The sequence below is a fragment of the Dendrobates tinctorius genome, unplaced genomic scaffold (genome assembly GCF_039654945.1).
Source record: "Dendrobates tinctorius isolate UK_male_01 unplaced genomic scaffold, ASM3965494v1 ptg000084l, whole genome shotgun sequence".
In the NCBI taxonomy this organism is placed as follows: Eukaryota; Metazoa; Chordata; class Amphibia; order Anura; family Dendrobatidae; genus Dendrobates; species Dendrobates tinctorius.
This window is the reverse complement of record NW_027361752.1, coordinates 3693232-3707204: the sequence shown is the minus strand read 5'-3', so window position 1 is coordinate 3707204 and position 13973 is coordinate 3693232. Positions and strand designations below refer to the sequence as shown.

Genomic DNA, 13973 nt, shown 5'->3' with positions numbered 1-13973 from the left:
CAATTTGGTGTAGTGAACTCCGGAAGGTGTCTCGTGTGCATTCACTTATAGGGGTATTCAGGGTCTAACGCTCTGTGTATGCAGCGACTCTAATTAGTTACCCTACACTTTCCTAACTTCATTGTTAATTCTCTGAATCGACAGACGTCAGGTGTTTTAACCCTTGTTATCTTTTGTTCTGCATTTATGTAGATCTTGTGTTATACGTCTGACACGACCTTTCCCAATGTATGTAGTATCTATCATGTACATGGACCATGTCTTGCGTGGTTTCTCAACAGCACATTCTCTGTGGGAGGGAGGGGGGAAGCAGACTGTGCATGTGCAGTTCTCCAGATAATATGTACACGACATGTATGGTTCATAGGGGTAACGTCTCACCTTGTGTAGAATGACCTGCCAGTGTAAGGAGATGTGTAGGCCATGCAATGCCGCGGTGAGAAATGAAGCATGCCAATTGCCTTTTCAGAGAGGAATTGAACTCTAGCGCCACCTATTGGAAGTAGCAATCCTGAATGTCAATATCATCCCTTTTCAAATGAATCTCATACAACCAAATCAGATCTTACTTTGCACTGAGGAGGTGGAAACACCCTGAAACACGTGTCTACAAATAGAGATTCTAGTTTGGCTTTTAGCCTAAAGGCTCCGTTACACATAACGATGTCCCAGCGATCCCACCAACGATCCGACATGGATGGGATCACTGGGACATCGTTAGGCTGATCGCTGGTGAGCTGTCACATAGACAGCCCTTCCAGCGATCAGGACCAGCGAGCAAGCTGGTTTCTAATGTAAACAGCCGCTGCTCCTGGATACCCGATGCTTACATTAGAAACCAGCGTCGTTGATCGCTGGTCTCTCGCTGCCACACGCAGCGATGCGTGCTGGCCAGCAGGAGACCAGCGATCAAAAAACGGCCCAGGACGATCCTGCATAATCAGCGATACCCGGCAGGGGGGCCGATCGCTGATCCCCGTCACACACAGTGATCTCGCTGGCGAGATCGCTGTGGCGTCACAAAATCAGCGATCTCGCTAGCGAGATCACTGTGTGTGACGGGGCCTTAAGGCTCAGTTAAAGGGTCGATATTGACTTTTGGGATTGCTACTTCCAATAGGTGGCGCTAGAGTTTAAGTCCTCTTCCTCTCTGAAGAGGCAATTTGTGTATATATATAAACTGTGTTCCAAATTATTATGCAAAAAGAGTTTAGGAGTGATAAGGTTAGAATTTTTTTGTTTGTCATTTAGACTCCTTGATGGTGATGTGTGTCAGGGCTCTTTATATCACTGAAAGCAATTGCAGATACCTGTGCAAATTAGTTTGGCAGGTGTGTCCAAATAAAGGCAAGACTACTTAAGAAGGCTGTTCCACATTATTATGCAGCCTACATTTTTTGCCAAAATGGGAAACAAAAAGGACATGTCGGCTGCTGAGAAGCAACAAATTGTGGAGTATTTAGGTCAAGGCATGACTACAATCAACATTGCCAAGACACTTCATCGTGACCATCGCACAATCAAGAAGTATGTAGCTGATTCCCAGCACACACGTGTGCGTGCTGATAAGGAAAAATTGAGGACTCTTTCCAACAGGCAATTGCGTCAGGGTAAAAGAGCAGCTGCAAAAATGCCTTGTCGTAGCAGTAGACAAGTTTTTGAAGCTGCTGGTGCCTCCAACGTCCCCCGAACAACAAGATGCAGGGTCCTTCAGAGGTTTGCAGCTGTGCGTAAGCCATCCTGTCGACCACCTCTATCCACTCCACACAAGCAGAAACAGCTCCAGTGGGCCAAACGAGACATGAAGACTGACTTCCAAACTGTCTTGTTCACCGATGAGTGCCGTGCAACGCTCGATGGTCCAGATGGATGGAGTGGAGGATGGCTGGTTGATGGACACCCCATGAAAACACGGCTAAGGCGCCAACAAGGAGGAGGTGGAGTAATGTTTTGGGCTGGAATCATGGGGAGAGAGATTGTCGGCCCCTTTAGGATCCCTGAAGGGGTAAAGATGAACTCCATAATCTATGTGGAGTTTCTAAAACAGCACTTCCTGCCATGGTTCAAGAGGAAGAACCGTGCTTTCCGCAGCAAGATCATTTTCATGCATGATAATGCACCGTCTCATGCTGCCAATAACACATCTGGATCTCTGGCTGCTATGGGAGGACAAACTTATGGTGTGGCCACCATCTTCCCCTGACCTCAACCCCATTGAGAACCTCTGGAGCATCATCAAAAGGAGTGTCTATGATGGCGGGAGGCAGTTCACATCTAAGCAACAGCTCTGGGAGGGTATTCTGTCCACATGCAAAACAACTGAAGCACAAACCATCCAAAAACTGACAAATTCAATGGACGAGAGAGTTCAGAAGCTTCTTTCCAACAAGGGGTCCTATGTGCAAATGTAACATCACCGAGAAGAAAGTTTTGACTTGAAAACTGTTTGATTTCATTTTGTAATAAGCTGATAATGCTTATAATTTCAAAATTCACCATTATTTTGTTCAAAATAAAAAGGTTGAAAACTCTGCTGTGCATAATAATTTGGAACATGCATTTTGAGTGTTTCTTATTTTTAAAAATATACTGTTTTCATAGGCAGTTTGTTCAAAAATATTGCAATTATACTAGAATATTAGATGCCTGGAAAATAACAATGACTGCAATTCATATAGGTAATTTAGAGAAAATATGAGGAAATATTTTTTGCATAATAATTTGGAACACTGTGTGTGTGTGTGTGTGTGTGTGTGTGTGTGTGTGTGTGTGTGTGTGTGTGTATGGTTCGTGCACCATTACTAGATGTATCATTGGAGGTGTACTACTTTTTGTTCCAAAACTGCGGGTGGATTTAGGTGCACAGACCACATCAAAGTTGATCTTAACTTTGTTGTTGTTGTGATAAATCAGCTTAGAGGGGCTCAGAAAAAGACAGATAAAACAGCTACAAGCTCCCCACAAGAACAAACTTACTGATGGCTCCTCATCCAGCAGCCTGCAATGTACAGGGAACAAAGAGCCTGTGAAAGCCAAGTGACATGACGTTTTTAATTAAACCAAATTTGAAAATTAATTTTAGGCTAAAATGCATACCTTTCCATGTTGGATACACCTTATATCTGATATTACGCTTTCTTTGTATTTCAGGCTCAGACACAAGATATTGTCCCAACTATTGGTTTCAGCATAGAGAAGTTCAAGACATCCAGGTACTGTTCCAAAAAACCCTCTGTATCTCTGTCACTGAGGTGACTTCTGAAGTCTCAGTGCTTCTGCATAGTCATTTAGAGACTATAGGTAATGCATTGGGATAACACCTGTTTTTATATTTACTTCTATAAGAGATTATTTTTACATTGACAGAAATTTGACTTTAATAAGAACATTGTAAAGCTTTAGTTTTCTATGGTGACACTGCAGAAGGGTTGGATTCCTACTGCTGGGTTCCTCCATAGTTTATGGTTAGTAGATCTTTTTTTTTTTTGCCAAAAGGGATTGTCCAATGCAGAAAACCCCTCTTAGAGTTGTTGCTTCAGTTGAGAAACCCCTTTTAGATGGGAGCGTTGACAGCAAACCATTTGTGTTTGCCGAGAGAAACAGCCATCAGAACATGACCGCTGCAGCCAATTAGTTGACACTGATTAGGTGCAGTAGCCACCTGACCTCCCCTTCAGGTGACACGAGAAGCAAGAATGTAAGGGTTTTGGTAGGTACTGTATGTTGTTGGTTTTTTTTTTTTTTAACCCCATCTAGGCCCTTTGTAAAATAATAAAAAATAGTGGCCAACTTCTTTAAAGCAGATCTGTCACCAGATTTCACATTTTCAGACTGCATAGATTAAGTAGACTTTATGAGGCTGGTGTACTGCATGATTGTAGTTTAGCTAGTGCCAAACTCATGAAATTCTCAAAACAATGTCAGATGGGAAAACTTTTAAAGTGTTACATTCATGTCTGTGCTTGCTTCTTCTGCTTCTGTCACCAGGTGGCGCCACGCCTATGTTGCAGGCGATGCAGGGTGTTGGTGCAGCAGTTTGGTTTTGTTTCTGGGACTTGTAGTGCCATGCAGTCAGGGAGTCTGGAGGTTAACTCCTGAACTTGGTCATCTAATTAACTTCCTGTGAGCTTTGGCTGGGATGGTACTATTTAAACCCCTAGTTTTCTGTCTCTTGTTGAAAGTTATAGGTTCTCTTGCTATGGTTCACTCCTGTTTCCCTCTTACCCTCTGGCTCACTCCTGTTTTCCTTTCTCTCCTACACTCTGGCTCACTCCTGTTTTTCCCTCTCCCACTTAGGCTGTGTGCCCACGTTGCGTTTTTTATGTGTTTTCGCCGCAGCAGAAACACTTAAATGCTAGTAAAACGCATCCCATACAATCCTATGGGATTCCGCAGTTGCTGTGCCCATGGTGCGGATTTTACAGCTGCGGAATCGCATAGCTGTAAAATCCACAGCATGTCCATTATTTCTGCGGAAGCGCGGCGATTCTGCCGCCATAGGTTTGCATTGAAACGCTCACTTTACTCTTGTGGCTATGTCCACCATGCATAAAGTGAGCGCTTCATGTGCAGATGGTACCCAGCGTCTGGAGGAGAGGAGACTCTCCTCCATGCCCTGGGTACCGTATTCCTGTAAACAGTTGAATTAAAATAAAAAATAGGGATATACTTACCCTCTGATGGCCCCTGGAGCTCTTCCGCCTCTCAGCCACGCTGCCAGCATCTTCCATTCCCAGGGATGCATTGCGCAAATGAGCCCTGATGACGTAGCGGTCTCGCCTGATGCTACGTCATCAGAGGTCATTGTTGCAAGGCATCCCTAGGAACGGAAGATGCTGGCAGCATGACTGAGAGGCGTATGACTCCGGGGGCCGTCAGAGGGTAAGTATATCCCTATTTTTTATTTTTTTAATTATTTTTAACATTCTATCTTTTACTATTGATGCTGCACTCTGGCTCACTCCTGTTTCCCGCTTAAACTCTGGCTCACTCCTGTTTCTGTCTTACACTCTGGCTCACTCCTGCATCCTTCTTACTCTCTGGCTCACTCCTGTTTCCGTCTTACGCTCTGGCTCACTCCTTCTTCCTCTTACGCTCTGGCTCACTCCTTCTTCCTCTTACACTCTGGCTCACTCCTTCTTCCTCTTACACTCTGGCTCACTCCTTCCTCTTACACTCTGGCTCACTCCTTCTCCCTTTTACACTCTGGCTCACTCCTTCTCCCTTTTACACTCTGGCTCACTCCTTCTCCCTTTTACACTCTGGCTCACTCCTTCCTCTTACACTCTGGCTCACTCCTTCTCCCTTTTACACTCTGGCTCACTCCTTCTCCCTTTTACACTCTGGCTCACTCCTTCTCCCTTTTACACTCTGGCTCACTCCTTCTCCCTTTTACACTCTGGCTCACTCCTTCTCCCTTTTACACTCTGGCTCATTCCTTCTCCCTCTTACACTCTGGCTCACTCCTTCTCCCTCTTACACTCTGGCTCACTCCTTCTCCCTCTTACACTCTGGCTCACTCCTTCTCCCTCTTACACTCTGGCTCACTCCTTCTCCCTCTTACACTCTGGCTCACTCCTTCTCCCTCTTACACTCTGGCTCACTCCTTCTCCCTCTAACACTCTGGCTCACTCCTTCTCCCTCTTACACTCTGGCTCACTCCTTCTCCCTCTTACACTCTGGCTCACTCCTTCTCCCTCTTACACTCTGGCTCACTCCTTCTCCCTCTTACACTCTGGCTCACTCCTTCTCCCTCTTACACTCTGGCTCACTCCTTCTCCCTCTTACACTCTGGCTCACTCCTTCTCAAACTTTAGAGTTGCTATTGGTTGTAAATTATGTAAATAAAAAAGCCAAAGTTGCTGTGTAGCCTTAAATGGTTGCCTATTACTGGATAACCCTTGTGTTATTGATATAGAGATGTGAAAAATAAAAATGAATTGATTCTTGCCTCCTGGGCCAGTGCTATGTCACATCCCCCCACTGGTTTGTTGGAATCATCATCCAGCAGGGTCATCACATGAGCGCTGCAGACAATCATCTGATCGGCCTCAGCATGCACATTTTGAGAAACCATTTTTTTTTTCTCGTGAATAGATGTTTGGAGCCTTGTTTTGTTTGCAGTGCCGTAAGGATCCATTAATTAACAACATCCTCGAATGACTCCAGCTGAATGAATTGTGTCCGGTCACCGTGGCTTATATCAATCACCAAGGCGGGACTCATTCCAGACCCCTGATGAATGTAGCAGAGCGTTTGTTCCAACTAGCAGAGCAGCATTTTCTATCTTTAACCTCTTTCTGACATCAGACGTACTATCCCGTCCATGGGACCCGGGCCCCTATGCCCATGGACGGGATAGTACGTCTAGCGCGATCAGCGGCGCCCACATGGTGAGCGCCGCTGATCGCGGCCGGGTGTCAACTGATTATCACAGCTGACACCCGGCACAATGTGTCAGGGGCAGTCACGGACCGCCCCCGACACGTTAACCCCTTGCACACCGCAATCAAACATGATCGCGGTGTACCGAGGGTTAAAGGGAAGCATCGGCAGGGAGGGGGCTCCCTCCGTGCTTCCCTGAGCCCCCCACAGCAGCGCAATGTGCAGCGCTGCTGCGGGGGGCTCCTTTCCTGCAGGCCCCCGAATCCAAGATGGCGACGGGGGCCTTCGGGGCCTGCAGGGAGCTGGCTTCCTCAGTGCCTGCAAAGCGCAGGCATGAGGAAGTCTGCAGTAGTGCCTGTGACAGATCGCTGATCTGTCACAGTGATCTGTGATGTGACAGGTCAGCGATCTGTCACAGGACAGTGATGACCCACCTGGGACTATGTAATTAATAAAGTTAAAAAAAAAAATAAAAAAAAGTGTTAAAATAATTTAAAAAAAATCGCCAAATAAATTAGAAAAAAAAATAAAATATTCCCCCAATAAATCCATTTTTTGGACATAAAAAAAAACAACAAAAGTACACATATTAGGTATCGCCGGGTCCGTAACGACCCGCCCTATAAAACTGTCCCATTAGTTAACCCCTTTAGCGAACCCCTTAAAAAATAAAAATAAACTAAGCAAAAAATAATGATTTATTATCATACCGCCAAACAAAAAGTGTAATAACGTGCGATCAAAAAGACTCATATAAATATCCATGGTACCGCTGAAAACGTCATCTTGTCTCGCAAAAAACGAGCCGCCATACAGCATCATCAGCGAAAAAATAAAGTTATAGCTTGCAGAATAAAGCGATGCAAAAATAATTATTTTTTATATAAAATAGTTTTCATTGCATAAAACCACCAAAACATAAAAAAAATGACCTAAATGAGGTATTGCTGTAACCGTACTGACCCGAAGAATAAAACCGCTTTATCAATTTTACCACAAGCGGAACGGTATAAATGCACCCCCCCCCAAAAGAAATTCATGAAACGCTGGTTTTTGTTCATTCTGCGTCCCAAAAATCGGAATAAAAAGCGATCAAAAAATGTCACATGCCCAAAAATGGTACCAATAAAAACGTCAACTCATCCCGCAAAAAATAAAACCTCACATGACTCGGTGGGTCAAAATATGGAAAAATTATAGCTCTCAATATGTGGTGATGCAAAAACTATTAAACTATTTTTACAATAAAAAGCGTCTTTTAGGCTAGTTTCACACTTGCTTTTTTTTGCAGCGCGTTTTTCCCGCAAAAAAACGCATTGAAAAAACGCATACAAAAGCATACAACTGCTGCGTTTTTTTCAAGCATTTTTATGAGCATGCATGAAAAAAACGCAGCGTTTTTATGCGTTTGTATGCGTTTTTAGTGCGTTTTTACCGCGTTTGCGTTTTTTCCCAACATTAGGTGGCCCCTCACACTAACCCAAACCATGACTTTACTAACCCTAACCCTGACCCTAACCCTGACCCTAACCCTTAACCAAATCATACTTAACCCTAACCCAAACCCTAAACCCTAACTAACCCTGACCCTAACCCTGACCCTAACCCTAACCCTGACCCTAACCCTTAACCAAATCATACTTAACCCTAACCCAAACCCTAAACCCTAACTAACCCTGACCCTAACCCTAACCCTGACCCTAACCCTTAACCAAACCATACTTAACCCTAATCCTGACCCTAACCCTGACCCTAACCCTTAACAAAACCATACTTAACCCTAACCCTTAACCAAACCATACTTAACCCTAATCCTGACCCTAACCCTGACCCTAACCCTTAACAAAACCATACTTAACCCTAACCCTAACCCTGACCCTAACCCTTAACCAAACCATACTTAACCCTAATCCTGACCCTAACCCTGACCCTAACCCTTAACCAAACCATACTTAACCCTAACCCTGACCCCAACCCTGACCCTAACCCTAAACCCCCTTAACTAACCCTAACTCTAACCCAAACCCCTAAATTCCATGGTTAAAAAAAAAAAACGCATATGCAAAAAAACGCATACATGAGCATGCCAGTGCGCACATATGCGCATCCATAGGCTATAATGGCCATTTTTAGCGCAAAACGTGCGCATATGTGCGCATGTGCTTTTTTGCAGGGCCAAAAAATGCAACATGCTGCGTCTGGAAAATACAAACGCACACCCCAAAAAAACGCAGCGCATGAAAATCGCATACGTGCGCTTACAAGCGCGCAGGTATGCGCACCCATGTTAAATATAGGGGAAAAAACGCATGCGCACATATGCGTTTTTTTCCAGCGCTAAAAAACGCAAATGTGAAACCAGCCTTAGCGTGCGACAGCCGCCAAATATAAAAACCGCCATAAATAGTAAATCAAACCCTCCGTTATCACCCCCTTAGTTAGGGAAAAATAATAAAATAAAGTGTATGTATTTCCATTTTCTCATTCGGGTTAGGGCTAGGGTTTAGGGCTGAGATTAGGGTTAGGGGTGTGTTGGGGTTCGGGTTGGAGTTAGAATTGGGGGTTTCCACTGTTTGGGCACATCAGGGGCTCTCCAAATGCAACATGGCGTCTGATCTCAATTCCAGCCAATTCTGAGTTGAAAAAGTCAAATGGTGCTCATTCCCTTCCAAGCTCTGCCATGCGCACAAACAGTGTTTTACCCCCACATGTATGGTATCAGCCTACTCAGGGCAAATTGCAAAACAACTTTTGGGGTCCAATTTCTCCTGTTACCCTTAGGAAAATAAAAAATTGGGGGCAAAAATATCATTTTTGTGGAAAAAAATGATTTTTTTATTTTCACGTCCGAGCGTTATAAACTTCTGTGAAGCACTTGGGGGTTCAAAGTGCTCACTACACATCTAGATAAGTTCCGTGGGGGTTCTAGTGTCCAAAATGGGGTCATTTGTGGGGAGTTTCAATAGTTTAGGTACATCAGGGGCTCTCCAAACGCACATGACACCCGCAGACCATTCCATCAAAGTCTGCATTCCAAAACGTCACTACTTCCCTTCCGAGCCCCGACGTGTGTCCATACAGTAGTTTTCTCCCACATATGGGGTATCAGCATACTCAGGACAAATTGGACAACAATTTTTGGGGTTCAATTTCTCCTGTTACCCTTGGGAAAATGAAAAAATTGGGGACTAATTGATCATGTTTGTGGAAAAAATACGATTTTTTTATTTTCATGCCCGGGCATTATAAACGTCTGTGAAGCCCTTGGGGGTTCAAAGTGCTCACCACACATCTAGATAAGTTCCTTAGGGGGTCTAGTTTCTAAAATGGGGTCATTTGTGGGGGTTTCCACTGTTTAGGTACATTAGGGGCTCTCCAAAGGCAACATGACACCCGCAGACCATTCCATCAAAGTCTGCATTCCAAAACGTCACTACTTCCCTTCCGAGCCCCGACGTGTGTCCATACAGTAGTTTTCTCCCACATATGGGGCGTCAGCGTACTCGGGACAAATTGGACAACAACTTTTGGGGTTCAATTTCTCCTGTTACCCTTGGGAAAATAAAAAAATGGTGACTAAAAGATCATCTTTGTGGAAAAAATACAAATTTTTTATTTTCACGCCTGGGCGTTATAAACTTCCATGAAGCACTGGGGGGTTCAAAGTTCTCACCACACATCTAGATAAGTTCCTTAGGGGTCATTTGTGGGGGGTTTCCACTGTTTTGGTACATCAGGGGTTTTCCAATCGCGACATGGTGTCCGATCTCAATTCCAGCCAGAAACGTCAAATGGCGCTGCTTCCCTTCCGAGCTCTGCCATGCGCACAAATAGTGGTTTACCCCCACATGTGGGGTATCAGCGTACTCAGGACAAATTGCACAACAATAACTTTTAGGGTCCTGTTACCCTTGGGAAAATAAAAATTGGGGTGAAAAGATCATTTTTGTGGAAAAAATATGATTTTTTAATTGTACCGCTGTACGTTATAAACTTCTGTGAAGCCCTTGTGGGTTCAAAGTTCTCACCACATATCTAGATAAGTTCCTTGGGGGGGTCTAGTTTCCAAAATGGGGTCACTTGTAGGGGGTTTCCACTGTTTAGGTACATCAGGGACTCTCCAAACGTGACATGGCGTCCAATCTGAATTCCAGCCAATTTTGCATTGAAAAAGTCAAACGGCGCTCCTTCCATTCTGAGCTCTGCCATGCGCCGAAACAGTCGTTCCACCCCCCCCCCCCCACATATCAGGTATCAGCGTACTTAGGACAAATTGCACAATAACTTTTGCAGTCCAATTTCTCCTGTTACCCTTGGTAAAATAAAAAAAATTGAACCTGAAGTATTTTTTTTTGTGAAAAAAAAGTTAGATGTTCATTTTTTTTTTTTTAAATATTCAAAAAAATTCCTGTGACGCACCTAAAGGGTTAATAAAGGGGTGCAATTTCTAGAATGGTGTCACTTTTGGGTATTTTCTATCATATAGACCCCTCAAAGTGGCTTCAAATGTGATGTGGTCCGTAAAAATATAATGGTGTTGCAAAAATGAGAAATTGCTGGTCAATTTTTAACCCTTATAACTTCCTAACAAAAAAAATTTTGGTTCCAAAATTGTGCTGATGTAAAGTAAACATGTGGGAAATGTTAGTTATCAAGTTTTTTGTGTGCCGTATCTCTGTGATTTAAGGGCATAAAAATTCAAAGTTGGAAAATTGCGAAATTTTCAAAATTTTCGCCAAATTTCCGTTTTTCTCACATATAAACGCAAGTTATTTGAATTAAATTTTACCACTATCATGAAGTACAATATGTCACGAGAAAACAATGTCAGAATCACCGGGATCCATGGAAGCGTTCCCGAGTTATGACTTCATAAAGGGACAGTGGTCAGAATTGTAAAAATTGGCCCGGTCATGAACGTGCAAACCACCCTTGGGGGTGAAGGGGTTAACAGCTCTACATATAAAAGGAAAAGAAAATACCACGGCAGATTTCTTAATCCGCAATCTGCTAAAACAAGGGGAATGGTCCCTAAAAACCTCCATCTTCGACCTGATTGTACAAAAATGGGGGCAACCTGAGGTGGATCTCTTCGCCACCAGGGAGAACAGGAAAGTGAGGCAATTCTGCTCACTGAATCCCAGAGAGGACACTCTGGCGGTAGACGCTTTTCTGATAAAGTGGGACTTCAGGCTAGCATATACCTTCCCTCCCCTGGCTCTACTACCCCTGATGATGAGGAAAATCAGAAAAGACAGGGCGAGGATTATAGTGATCGCTCCTTTTTGGCCCAGGGGGGCGTGGTTCTCATGCCTCAGGACCATGTCCGTGTCTGATCCGTGGGTTCTTCCGGACATCCCAGATCTCCTATCCCAGGGCCCAGTTTACCATCCTCAGGTGGCTGGCCTACATCTGACGGTGTGGATTTTGAACGGTCACTGCTAAAAGATAAAGGTTTCTCCCCTGACTTGATTAACACCCTACTTAAAAGTAGAAAAATCATTACAACCAAAATTTACGTTAGAATCTGGAAAAGATTCCTTCAAAACTCAGGGGTAGCTGCTGCACAATCAGCACCAATAATTCAAATCTTAGAATTCCTACAAAAAGGTCTGGACATGGGGCTTTCCACCAGTACCTTTAAAGTGCAAGTATCAGCCTTGGGGGCCCTTTTTAGCTGCAACATCGTGGATAGTTACTGGGTCAGTAGGTTCATTAAGGCGGCAAGTAGCTCCAGACCAGTAGTAAAGGATAGGTTCATGCTGTGGGACTTGAACCTAGTCCTCACAGCTATGACAGAGGCTCCATTTGAACCTATCTCATCAGCCTCCATGAAAAACCTGTCTCTCAAAGTAGCCTTCCTGATAGCATTAAAGTCAGCTCGTAGAATAAGTGACATCCAGCCGTTATCCAGGCTCCCTCCTTATATACAATTCAGAGATGATAGGGTAATACTTAGGCCCGATCCAACATACTTACCCAAGGTGGTTTCTAGTTTTCATAGGACGCAGGAAATAGTCCTTCCTTCCTTCCTCCCTAATCCAGTTAACGAGAAGGAAAAGAAACTACACACCCTAGATGTTAGGAGATGTCTCCTAGAATACCTGACAGTTACTGATCCCTGGAAGAAGGATAATGCCTTGTTTGTCTCCCATCAAGGCACTAGGAAAGGTCTTAGAGCATCAAAAAGCACACTAGCCAGGTGGATTAGAGAGGCTATTTCACTAGCGTACACCTCAAAAGGCAGATCGGCACATGTGAAGCTGAGGGCGCATTTCACCAGAGCCATGGCGACCTTGTGAGCCGAAAGATCGGAAGTCTCCATTGACCAAATATGTAAGGCGGCTACTTGGTCCTCTCCGAGCACCTTTTATAGTCATTATAGGCTAAACCTGGGTGCCTCCGCAGACCTCTCCTTTGGTGTAAGGGTGCTGCAGGCTGTAGTCCCTCCCTAAGTAGTTATTACTCTCTGTAATTCTCTCTGGTGGTGCTGTCATGGACGATCGAATAAAGTCTAGTTACTTACCGGTTAACGGTATTTTTCGGTGTCCATGACAGCACCCTTAGATTCCCGCCCTTGTTTTCGTTAAGTTTGGGTGTGCACTACTTCTTATACGTCCACTGGTGATCAATAGTTAAATAGTAATAGTATTGTACATAAATCATGCCATTAACCTTGGAGGTCCTCTTGTGCTCTGTAATCCAACTGATGCGTGGGAGAGGTGCCGCCCTTTTGTATCTGTAGGTTTCCTGTTCCTGAAGGGCGGATCACCTCACTCAGGTGGTGCTGTCAGACTCTGAAAAATACCGTTAACCGGTCAATAACTAGACTTTTTGCAAATTTATTATAAAAGAAAGACCAAAATATTACATGGTCATAAGTATTCAGACCCTTTGTTCAGACACTCATATTTAAGTGACATGCTGTGCATTTCCTTGTGATCCTCCTTGAGATGGTTCTACTCCTTCATTGGAGTCCAGCTGTGTTAAATTTAACTGATAGGACTTGATTAGGAAAGGCACAAACCTGTCTATATAAGACCTCACAGCTCACAGTGCATGTCAGCCCAAATGAGAATCATGAATTCAAAGGAACTGGCCAAGGAGCTCAGAGACAGAATTGTGGCAAGCACTGATCTGGCCAAGGTTCCAAAAGAATTTCTGCAGTACTCGAGGTTCCTAAGAGCACAGTGGCCTCCATAATCCTTAAATGGAAGAAGTTTGGGACCACCAGAAGTCTTACTAGACCTGGCCGTCCAGCCACACTGAGCAATCATGGGTGAAGAGCCTTGTTGAGAGGTAAAGAAGAACCCCAAGATCACTGGGGCTGAGCTCCAGAGATGCAGTAGGGAGATGGGAAAAAGTTTCACAACGTCAACTATCACTGCAGCCCTCCACCAGTCGGGCTTTTATGGCAAAACTTGTTGCATCATTTCCAAGAAGACTCATGGCTGTACTAGCTCAAAAGGTGCTTCTACTCAATACTGAGCAAAGGGTTTGAATACTTATAACCATGTGATATTTCAGTTTTTATTTTTTAATTTGCAAAATTCCTACATTTCTGTTTTGTTTGTTTTTTCCCATCGAAA

The 13973-nt window shown here is 44.1% G+C and overlaps 1 protein-coding gene across 3 annotated transcripts in view; it reads left to right on the top strand.

The window, feature by feature from the left end:
• Nucleotides 1-13973, top strand: part of ARL6 (ARF like GTPase 6) — an 82394-nt gene that overhangs the window by 17444 nt on the left and 50977 nt on the right. For all 3 annotated transcript variants that reach the window (XM_073584412.1, XM_073584414.1, XM_073584413.1), the window contains exon 3: nucleotides 3151-3212. In XM_073584412.1, the coding sequence (XP_073440513.1) occupies nucleotides 3151-3212 (62 nt within the window). The remainder of the gene's footprint in view (nucleotides 1-3150; nucleotides 3213-13973) is intronic.